The sequence below is a fragment of the Oncorhynchus nerka genome, linkage group LG1, assembly GCF_034236695.1.
Source record: "Oncorhynchus nerka isolate Pitt River linkage group LG1, Oner_Uvic_2.0, whole genome shotgun sequence".
Classification (NCBI taxonomy): domain Eukaryota; kingdom Metazoa; phylum Chordata; class Actinopteri; order Salmoniformes; family Salmonidae; genus Oncorhynchus; species Oncorhynchus nerka.
Genome location: NC_088396.1, coordinates 27,656,354 through 27,668,426, shown reverse-complemented (window position 1 = coordinate 27,668,426; position 12,073 = coordinate 27,656,354). Strand labels below are relative to the sequence as shown.

The 12,073-nt window shown below is 42.2% G+C and overlaps 1 protein-coding gene across 2 annotated transcripts in view; it reads right to left on the bottom strand.

The window, feature by feature from the left end:
- LOC115131063 (adrenodoxin-like) overlaps positions 1-11,817 on the bottom strand; it is a 28,411-nt gene extending 16,594 nt beyond the window's left edge. For both annotated transcript variants that reach the window (XM_065017720.1, XM_029662677.2), the window contains exon 1: positions 11,522-11,817. In XM_065017720.1, coding sequence (XP_064873792.1) covers positions 11,522-11,688 — 167 coding nt within the window. In that variant the 5' untranslated portion in view covers positions 11,689-11,817. The remainder of the gene's footprint in view (positions 1-11,521) is intronic.
- Positions 11,818-12,073: the final 256 nt, after the last annotated feature.

Sequence of the window (12,073 nt, the reverse complement as noted above, 5' to 3'; positions counted from 1 at the left end):
ATCAAGGAACCTCCCAGGTACAACCCTAAATCCGTACCCATGGGCGTAACCATTTTTCTACGGCTGGCCATGCTTTCCACCTGGCTACCCCTACCCCGGCCTTAGATATCATCCTGACCAACTTACCCACTAAATACGCCTCTGCTGTCTTCAACCAGGATCTCAGCGATCACTACCTCATTGCATGGGTCCGCGGTCAAACGACCACCCCTCATCACTGTCAAACGCAGGCCTTTCTAATCGACCTGGCCCGGGTATCCTGGAAGGATATTGACCTCATCCCGTCAGTAGAGGATGCCTGGTTGCACTTTAAAAGTGCTTTCCTCACCATCTTAAATAAGCATGCCCCATTCAAAACATGTAGAACTAAGAGCAGATATAACCTTGGTTCACCCCAGGCTTGACTGCCCTTGATCAGCACAAAAACATCCTGTGGCGTTCAGCATTAGCATCGAATAGCATCGATATGCAACTTTTCAGGGAAGTCAGGAACCAATACACTCAGTCAGTTAGGAAAGCTAAGTCTAGCTTTTTCAAACAGAAATTTGCATCCTGTAGCACTAAATCCATAACGTTTTGGGAAACTGTAAAGTCCATGGAGAATAAGAACACCTCCTCCCAGATGCCCACTGCACTGAGGACAGGAATCTACGATAATCGATCATTTCAATAAGCATTTTTCTATGGCTGGCCATGCTTTCCACCTGGCTACCCTTACCAGAATCTCAGCACTCCTTGCAGCAACATGCCCAAGCCCCACCACCGATTCTCCCTCACCCAAATCCAGACAGCTGATGTTCTGAAAGAGCTGCAAAATCTGGATCCCTACAAATCACCTGGGCTAGACAATCTGGACCTTCTCTTTCTAAAATCATCTGCCGAAATTGTTGAAAACCCTATTACTAGCCTATTTAACCTCTTTCGTATCATCTGAGATCCCTAAAGATTAGAAAGCTGCCGCGGTCATTCCCCTCTTCAAAGGGGGAGACACTCTAGATCCAAACTGTTATAGACCTATATCCATCCTGCCCTGCCTTTCTAAAATCTTCAAAAGCCAAGTTAACAAACAGATCACCGACCATTTTGAATCCCACCGTACCTTCTCCACTGTGCAATCTGGTTTCCGAGCTGGTCATGAGTGCACCTCATCCACTCTCAAGGTCCTAAACGACATCATAACTGCCTTCGATAAAAGACAGTACTGTGCAGCCGTCTTCATAGACCTGGCCAAGGCTTTTGACTCTGTCAATCACTGCATTCTTATCGGCAGACTCAATAGCCTTGGTTTCTCAAATGACTGCCTCGCCTGGTTCACCAACTACTTCTCAGATAGAGTTCAGTGTGTCAAATCGGAGGGCCTGTTGTCCGGATCTCTGGCAGTCTATGGGGGTGCCACAGGGTTCAATTCTCGGGCCGACTCTTTTCTCTGTATATATCAATGATGTCACTCTTGCTGCTGGTGATTCTCTGATCCACCTCTATGCAGACCACACCATTCTGTATACATCTGGCCCCTGTTTGGACACTGTTAACAAACCTCCAAACGAGCTTCAATGCCATACAACACTCCTTCCGTGGCCTCCAACTGCTTTTAAATGCTAGTAAAACTAAATGCATGCTCTTCAACCGATCGCTGCCCGCACCGCCCACCCGACTAGCATCACTACTCTGGACAGTTCTGACTTAGAATATGGGGACAACTACCTTGGTGTCTGGTTAGACTGTAAACTCTCCTTCCAGACTCACATTAAGCATCTCCAATCCAAAATTAAATTGGCTTCCTATTTCTCAACAAAGCCTCCATCACTCATGCTGTCAAACATACTAGAGGTCGACCGATTATGATTTTTCAACGCCGATACCGATTATTGGAGGATCAAAAAAGCCGATACCGATAAATAAATAAAAAATAAAATATATTTTTTTAAATCGGCTGATTTATATTTTATTTGTAATAATGACAATTACAACAATACTGAATTAACACTTATTTTAATTTAATGTAAACATCAATAAAAATCAATTTAGACTCAAATAAAAAATGAAACATGTTCAAGTTGGTTTAAATAATGCAAAAACAAAGTGTTGGAGAAGAAAGTAAAAGTGCAATATGTGCCATGTAAGAAAGCTAACGTTTAAGTTCCTTGCTCAGAACATGAGAGCACATGAAAGCTGGTGGTTCCTTTTCACATGAATCTTCAATATTCCCAGGTAAGAAGTTTTAGGTTGTAGTTATTATAAGAATTATAGGACTATTTCTCTCTATACGATTTGTATTTGATATACCTTTGACTATTGGATGTTCTTATTAGGCACTTTAGTATTGCCAGTGTAACAGTATAGCTTCCGTCCCTCTCCTTGCTCCTACCTGGGCTTCCCCAACTTGGGGAAGCTCATGGGAGACGGTGTGGCCACATTACCATAACACTGTTTATATAATAGCCTCAGATATGAGGTTTACATCTAATTGTTGTATAAGGTGAATGAATGAGTATGATACTGTTGGTATAATTGTGTAATAGGATTTTGGACTGTTTAATGAAGAAAATTACAATTCCCTTTTGATTTGGACTAAATCAGAAGACCGCCCCTGAGCCCAGTTAGGGTCAGGCCTCCTGGGACAGCCCTTTTCGGCACTTCCGAATAAAAACCCCACTCGGGTTTTCGATCAGCAGACAGAGCTTACCTCAATTACGAGATGGCTAAAGGTTGCAGACCATGTTTTTCTCCATTAGGAGGACAAATGTTGTAGACCATTGCTGAATCTTTTAACCATACCACGTGGTTAAACTCGTAGACTATCGATACAGACAGAATAAGAACAAGTCTTTGATATTAATTACTAGTCTGCAGCTAGGAATTCAGTATCATTGAACGCGAAGAACGACAACCGCCGAAACATCCATTCTATATGGGGTGGCAGGGTAGCCTAGTGGTTAGTGTTGAACTAGTAACCGGAAGGTTGCATGTTCAAATCCCCCGAGCTGACAAGGTACAAATCTGTCATTCTGCCCCTGAACAGGCAGTTAACCCACTGTTCCTAGGCAGTCATTGAAAATAAGAATTTGTTCTTAACTGACTTGCCTAGTTAAATAAAAGGTAAATAACGAAACAAATTAATGTCACACTGAACTATCCACTATAACCACGACAGAGAGAGAGGGAGAGAGACGGACAATTCTACAAAAGAAACAAACTTTTCACCAAGACGACACACTGAGCGTAAATATATATATTGATTGCAATTTTTCCCGAATGAGTGAGTGTTCATGTGCAAAGGATTAGCATTTCAATTGTCATAATTATCACTTTGTAGTGACTTCTTAGTTGACCCTCACTTCCCCTTTTGTCTAACAAGCCGCAATGCCGGTTTAGCCCACTAGGGCACATTCTCCTATCATTTCATGTAACCACATTTACCTTGTTTGTTTGTTTATGCATTTCTGTGAATTACTTAGTAATAAATAAATGATTTAAGACAATTGATGTATGGATGACTCATAGTGAAGACTGGGTTCGTGCAGATAACCAACAATTTACAGCGTTTGGAATGAGACTAACGTGAGGTAAAGTAAATAATTCATTAATTCGAAGACTAATTGGTCAGATAAAGTACCTGAAAGTTATTTTAGGAAATTATAACTTTGTAATCTGAATATTTTTCCTTGGTGCCCCGACTTCCTGGTAATTACGGTTACATGATTAATCAGTCTAATCGCGTAATAACTAATTACAGAGAATCTTTGATAACGACTATCAGTCTTCAGTTAATGATAGTAAAGACACGACACATTTGCACAACCTTTCATGTAATGTCATAATTACGTAAAATTCTGGCAAATTAGTTCGCAATGAGCCAGGCGGCCCAAACTGTTGCATATACCCTGACTCTGCTGGATGTAATCTATCACAGTGCCACCCGTATACTACCCACCACTGCGACCTGTATGCTCTCGTTGGCTGGCCCTCACCACATATTCGTCGCCAAACCCACTGGCTCCAAGTCATCTATAAGTCTTTGCTAGGTAATGCCCCACCTTATCTCAGCTCACTGGTCACCATAGCAACACCCACCCGTAGCACGCGCTCCAGCATGTATATTTCACTGGTCATCCCCAAAGCCAACACATCCTTTGGCCGCCATTCCTTCCAGTTCTCTGCTGCCAATGACTGGAACGAATTGCAAAGATCACTGAAGCTGGAGACTTATATCTCCCTCACTAACTTTAAGCATCAGCTGTCAGAGCAGTTTACCAATCACTGTACCTGGCTGTGTACAATCTGTAAATTGCACACCCAATTACCTCTCCCCATATTGTTATTTATCTTCTTGCTATTTTGCACCCCAGTATCTCTACTTGCACATCCTCATCTGCACATCTATTGCTCCAGTATTAATGCTAAATTGTAATTATTTCACCTATATGGCCTATTTATTGTCTTACCTCCCTACTCTTCTACATTTGCACACACTGTACATAGATTTTTATATTGTGTTATTGACTGTAGGGTTTGTTTATGTGTTACTCTGTTGTTTTTATCAAACTGCTTGGCTTTATCTTGGCCAGGTCGCAGTTGTAAATGGGAACTGCCCTACCTGGTTAAATAAAGATGATATAAAACTTAAAAAACAATTGTGCCGGCGTCGTCCGGGTTAGGGGAGGGTTTGGTCGGCAGGGATGTTCTTGTCCCATCGTGCACTAGCGACTCCTGTGGTGGGCCGGGCGCAGTGCACGCTGACACGGTCGCCAGGTGTACGGTGTTTCCTCCGACACATTGGTGCGGCTGGATTCCGGGTTAAATGGGCATTGTGTCAAGAAGCAGTGCGGCTTGGTTGGGTTGTGTTTAGGAGGACAAACGGCTCTCGACCTTCGTCTCTCCCGAGTCCGTACGGGAGTTGCAGCGATGAGACAATTGGATATCACGAAACTGTGGAGAAAAAAAGGGTAGATAATATAAAATAAAACATTCAATCAGTAGAAAAAAATACAAATCAGGGCCTGAGTCACTTTTTCAGTCAAATTTCTGAAGCCCAAGAAACAAACAAACACTTAGATTCCTAGTACATATGGAAATGTACTATTACTTTTTGGAGGGTTACTGTAAAAAAAAAAGAGACATTGATGACAGGCGCATGGGCCCTCCAGGGCTCGTGGGCAACCCCACCTTTCGGAGGCTGCGAAGGTGTTCGGTATACCAGATAGGTTATGCTACCCATACACACAATAATCACTTATTTTTCAATTACTTTCTTTACTACAAAAACAAAGTTTCACTGCTATGTAGGCTTTTAGTGGATGGTGGTCCAACCATGGTGCTGCTATAGTTCTGTCTAGTCACAGTATCCCTTCATCTTATACTGTAGGAACTTTAACACTCTACTTCATCATCTGAGGAAAGCAACAGTCTGTTTAGCATCCAACACTGTTGTAGTTTGGTAACCAGAGCACAGCATCCAAACAACAGACTTTTACAAGGTTTTTTCTGTGTGCTGTAATGTGTGGGCTAGAAGCTCTGGTTTATAGATTTAGACAATAAGAACACACTTTCTCCGTTACTACTCTCACATGATGAATCACTGTCATAGGGTTTAACAGCGGTAAAACCAAGAGTTTAATAATTGTCATATCAGTCTATGGTACTCCCCCATAAAGGAAACAAACAGTCTTCATTGTAACCAGGCGACTTGATTAGGTCTTAAGATCAAAGTGTCAATGCTGCTGTCACTAACAATAAGGGCCAGCTCTAGCCTTTTAGGGGCCCCAACATAAGAATTGTTTGGTTGGCTCCCCTCTTGACGCTGTAGAGAATTTTTTGTTTTAAAGTTAATTTCCTGCAATTCTACACATTTCTCCAGCCTGTCCTGTACAGAGATTGCACTCGGTTTCCAAACATTCACAGTGGTGTGTATTTATAGTTTCCAAGGGAAGCCAGGCTTCCACCCCAAAAACTCTAAAATAAAATAAAAGATATTTCGTCTCTCTGTGTTTCGTAAATGTCCTTCAATTCACAAGGTGCTGAATGTATCTCACCAGAAAACACATCCGAGCGAACGAAACCCAGAGAAGGCGAGTGGGAAAGCTGCTGTTACCGTCGAATACTACTCGCCAATGTGCAATCATTGGACAATAAATTAGACGTGGTACGATCACGAATATCCTACCAACGGGACATCAAAAACTGTAATATCCTATGGTTCACGGAACATACGTCGGCAAGATAGACATTGCACCGGCAAGATAGAACAGCACACTCCGGTAAGACGAGGGGGGGTGGTCTGTGCATATTTGTAAACAACAGCTGGTGCATGAAATCTAAGGAACTACTGGACTGTTTTGCTATCACAGACTGGAACATGTTCCGGGATTCTTCCGATGGCATTGTGGAGGACACCACATCAGTCACTGGCTTTATCAATAAGTGCATCGAGGACGTCGTCCCCACAGTGACTGTACGTACATACCACAACCAGAAGCCATGGATTACAGGCAACATTCACACTGAGCTAAAGGGTAGAGCTGCCGTTTTCAAGGTGCGGAACTCTAACTCGGAAGCTTACAAGAAATCCTGCTATGCCCTGCGACGAACCATCAAACAGGCAAAGCGTCAATACCGAGCTAAGATTGAATCATACTACACCGTCTCCGACGCTCATCTTATGTGGCAGTGCTTGCAAACTATTACAAACTAAAGGGAAGCACAGCGGCGAGCTGCCCAGTGACACAAGCCTACCAGACGAGCTAAAACAATTCTATGCTCGCTTCGGGGAAAGCAACACAACATGCATGAAAGCATCAGCTGTTCCGGATGACTGTGTGATCATGCTCTTCGTAGCCGACGTGAGGAAGACCTTTAAACAGGTCAATATACACAAGGCTGTGGGGCCAGAAGGATTACCAGGACGTGTGCCCCGGGCACGTGCTGACCAACTGGCAGGTGTCTTCACTGATATTTTCAACATGTCCCTGATTGAGTCTGTAATAACAACATGTTTCAAGCAGACCACCATAGTCCCTGTGCCCAAGAACACAAAGGCAACCTGCCTAAATGATTACAGACCAGTAGCACTCACGTTCGTAGCCAGTTCTTTGGAAGGTTGGTAATGGCTCACATCAACACCACTATCCCAGAAACCCTAGACCCACTCTAGTTTGCATACCGCCCAAACAGATTATTGAATCTCCTTGTGTTGTTGTCCTCTGGTGGCTTTCCTAAATTAGTCATGGATGGAGATAGGGATTTGGACTTGTAGTTTTCCTTAATTCTCCATACTGGCCAATGATTATAACCGCGATTCTGATCCAACCATAAATCCATACATTGTGCCCTTGCCCTGAGAGGATGGAAGTAGCTTGATGTAGTATGCTAATGTTAACTAGCTGGCCTGGCGTATCGTTGCCCATAAAAGGAAGTTAGGCTAGCAAGCAAGAATTTTAGCCAGGTAGCCTAGGACAACAAAAACTAAAAGTGTGTACTGTATGACAAAATCAAAGACCATTTAGGCAACATGAAAGAGGAAGATGCCATTGGCGTTTCTATACAAGTAGGGTGAGTCGGAAACATTACCTTGCTTTAGCATGCTGTAGGTCATTTACCTGTTTGTTACATGCAATATGTTTTGTGGACTTCCCCAGACAGATTTTGCTCTCTGGTTTTGTAATGAAACAAAAGGTGTGGTTGAATTCATTCTGCCACTGTGTCTTCTTATTGTCTCGGCCTTAGGCATATACTATATATCACAATGCTAAAGCATATGCACTAGCAGGTTATAGAGTAAACAATGCAATTTCCACAACACATAGGTTGTAATATGGATTTTTTCCTGGATTGGCATACCCTGAGATTTTACCCACACCCACTGAACATGCATGGCTTGAGAGATGTGGTCACCGGTCGAGTGTGTATAGCTAGCTACCTAGTTTAACTCCTCCATCACATCGTTATTGTCATTGCGTTTTGGTACACCAGAAGTACATTCATTTCCATTAGAATGCTGTGTTTGCCTTGCAACATTGCGTTGCAGAGGCAGTTGATTTATCCAAGACGGCTTGACAGAAATAGTAGAAGGTGAATGTTGAACTTTTGTTGCATACATATCCAAATTATGCGGCGTACCATTTTTCACAATGATGCTGTCGGTGTGATCAAGGCATAAATATCAACAGTACCACCACAGCAGCACAACATTTGATTAACACTTGATTTTTTTATAGTTCAATTATACTAAATTCTTGCAACCAACATAATGTTATATATATGGGGGATACAACCATCCCAGCTCTGCAGATTTTGTACGAATAATCATTAGATAATCGTTTTTGGTACTGTCCATATGTAGCTTGTTTTTGGTCGCAGGTCCAGGAATGGTTGAAGAATTGCAACATTTATCTGGAGCCAACTCTGCAGATAGCACTACTGGGTGATTTGAAAAGTCATAGTCAATTGATCAATAATATAGTAATTATTTTAGCATTTACAATCTGTAGAAACTATGAGAATAGAAAGATTCAGAACTTTAATGAAATATGGCAAATCGAAATTTAAAAAATGGATGGTGTTAAGAGATAGATGGGAGGGGTTGAGTAGAGCTGAAGGGTGGGATTAATAACAAGATAACTAATGTAAAATATACCGTGTCTGTAGAACGTGTATAGCTTCAGAACTTTTGGAAAAACAGCACAGTTAAAAATATGACAAAATAAAATTCAAACTGGATGGTGTTCAGAGATAGATGGGAGGGGTTGATGGTAGCTGAAGGATGGGATTAAAAACAAAAAAATATATAACTATAACCCTTTGCCTTTGACAGTTTTGCACACAATTGGCATTCTCTCAACCAGCTTCACCTGGAATGCTTTTCCAACAGTCTTGAAGGAGTTCCCAAACATGCTGAGCACTTGTTGGCTGCTTTTTCTTCACTCTGCAGTCCAACTCATCCCAAACCATCTCAATTGGGTTGAGGTTGGGTGATTGTGGAGGCCAGGTCATCTGATGCAGCACTCCATCCCTCTCCTTTGTGGTAAAATATCCCTTACACAGCCTGGAGGTGTGTTGGGTCATTGTCCTGTTGACAATGATAGTCCCATTAAGTGCAAACAAGATAGGATGGCGTATCGCTGCAGAATGATGTCATAGCCATGCTAGTTAAGTGTGCCTTGAATTCTAAATAAATCACAGACAGTGTCACCAGCAAAGCACCCCCACACCATCACACCTCCTCCTCCATGCTTCATGGTGGGAACCACACATGCAGAGATCATCCGTTCACCTACTCTGCGTCTCACAAAGACATGGTAGTTGGAACTAGAAATGTCAAATTTGGACTCATCAGACCAAAGGACAGATTTCCACCAGTCTAATGTTCATTGCTCATGTTTCTTGGCCCAAGCCAAGTCTCTTCTTATTATTGGTGTCCTTCAGTAGTGGTTTCTTTGCAGAAATTCGACCATGAAGGCTTGATTCACAGTCTCCTCTGAACAGTTGATGTTGAGATGTGTTTGTTACTTGAACTCTGTGAAGCATTTATTTGGGCTGCAATTTCTGAGGCTGGTAATTCAGGTAATGAACTTATCCTCTGAAGCAGAGGTAACTCTGGGTCTTCCTTTCCTGTGGCAGTCCTCATGAGAGCCAGTTTCATCATAGTGCTTTCTGGTTTTAGCCTACATCATCGTCAATATTCGGTCTGGTTGGCTGATGGGCGCAGCAGAGAGGCAGAAAGAGTGAGGTCAATCAGTAAAAGAAATCTAGCTAGCTAACTAGCAGAATTACATCAATCATCAACAATTAGCTGATCATCCCCCCTCTTTTCCCAATGTCAATGATGTCTTTAGGAGGTACTGGAACTAGTAGCCTTCTTCAAATTTGTGATGAGTTGTTTCAAAAAAATACAAATCAAATTTTTGCTAGAGGCATTTGGTATTTTATGAATTTGGAGATATGAATTATGAAAGCTTTTTTTCCATTTTGAATACCTGCCCCCCGAATGGTCTGTGCACGGCCCTGCATAGGCTACAACTAGAAATGTGAAATACATCAAATGCAATACTAAACCAAGTGAGTTCAACCACAAGGGAAAGACGTCTCTCCCACAGTACACAGTGGTTTATGGTGATGTGTTGCTGTCCTCTAGTGTCTATAAGTGAGAAGACAATTTTGGTATGGAGTCTCGATCCCATCTCCCAGAATTGTGCACTTGATCACTCTCTCTACTAGAGTTTAAAGCATGGCACTTTCAGTTCGTTCCTTAGGACTTTCTCTATCTAGAGAAAGTCCTAAGGAACCTAGAGAAAGTCCTAAGGAACGAATTGAAAGTGCCACGCAAGGCCCTTTGCCCTATTAGCGAGATAAGGACTGTTGAACCCAATAGTAATTAAATCACTACCCCCTCCAGATGTAGTTTGTGGCTGTGTTCAAGGCCATGTCATTACACAACTACCGAGATTGTTTTAATATCACAGCCAGATCCTATGAAATTATTCAAATGATATGGTCCTAGCCCTAAATTGTATATGCGCACACGCACATAATACAATTATAGACATTACATTTTCCTACCTGAGTGGCTGTGCACACGGCTGTTTTTGCAACGTTTTTGATATTGCAAGGCCTAAAAACTTGTGAGATTGTATAGCACTGCAAGTGACACGTGCACAAAGGGAGAGAACAAAAACGGTTGCGCCGTGATTGGATAAAGCTTAACCCTGGGGACGAATTGCCTGAGGACACAAGATGAATTATTCCGCTGCTGTATGTTCGAAAAAATAAACGTCTACTCTTCGAGCATAACGATAGTGTTTTCGCGAAAAATGGTACGCAGTGTCATCTGGATATGTGTGCAACAAAAGTTCAACATTCACCTTCTACTAGTATTTCTGTCACGACTTCAACACATACAGTTTGACGCATACGTTCGATAAATCCAACGTATACATCACACAGAACGCACTTCAACTACCTCGGCAAGGCAAATGCAGCGTTCCATTGGAAATGAATGTACTTCTGGTGTCCCAAAAAGCTAAATACTGTCAGTATGATCGAGGCGTGTGCGTAGCGTTTGGCCGAAGCAAGGAGTTGTAATAACCAGGCAAGGGGACAGGCGTCACTTAGATTTTTTTTTGTTTGTTTTAAATCAGGGAGCCAATAATACAACAGTAGGGCAGGCTACCCAAGGTGTGCAGTCGGCAGATGTTTCCTAAAGAAAGATTACAAATTGCTAACATTTTGCAATTTGTACTCTTTCTGTAGGAAAGAACTGATGACTGCACAAGTGTGCCACATATATACGCAGCAGGACTTCCACGCATCCTGCCTTTATAACGTTCCGTGCTGAACAAATATTGCTGCCCTTAATCGGATACTCTCATTCATAAAATATGATCAAAGTTATGTTGACGTTGAATAGCCTAATTGAAATGTATCAGGTGCATTCAGTCGACATGCAAACATTGTTTCATCTGTCTTTCTATGGCATGGCTAGTGTTGAATGCTAAATAGTACAATTTTAGACGTCACATTTTCCTACCTGAGTGGCTGTGCACAGGTGCCCAGTAGCACCTTATTACCGCCAAAGACCTGGGGCAGGTATGGTGATATTAAAATCCTAGATGCTGCGTGAAACGGAACGCCACATTTCGTTCGATATCGTAACAAACGACTAAAAAACTGTATTGATGCAGACGCAACCGACATGTTGCCCCAACGTCGATGTAAAATAGCCAAAGTTATAGCAATTGATGCAAGTTCAGCAGTGTATCAATGTACCCAGGCGAGAGCGAAATGTAAGCGCTACAAAACATTTACCCCACTTGCAACCCTTAAGTGGATGTCTCCCTCCCTCCCTCACCCCCTCGGAATTGCTCAATAGGGCATAAGGGGACCCAGGGTTTATGTGTGTGTGGAGCATGGATTGTGCCAGATAGGTTACGCGATTCATTAAAAACACTAGGCTCCTTAGTTCATGGTTATTTAAATAAAATAAAAATAAAAGGTCTAAGTCTAAAATGTAATCCATAAGAAACAAACCTGTAGACGAATTAATGTTTACAATGTAATTACCATTTTGCATGTTATTTCT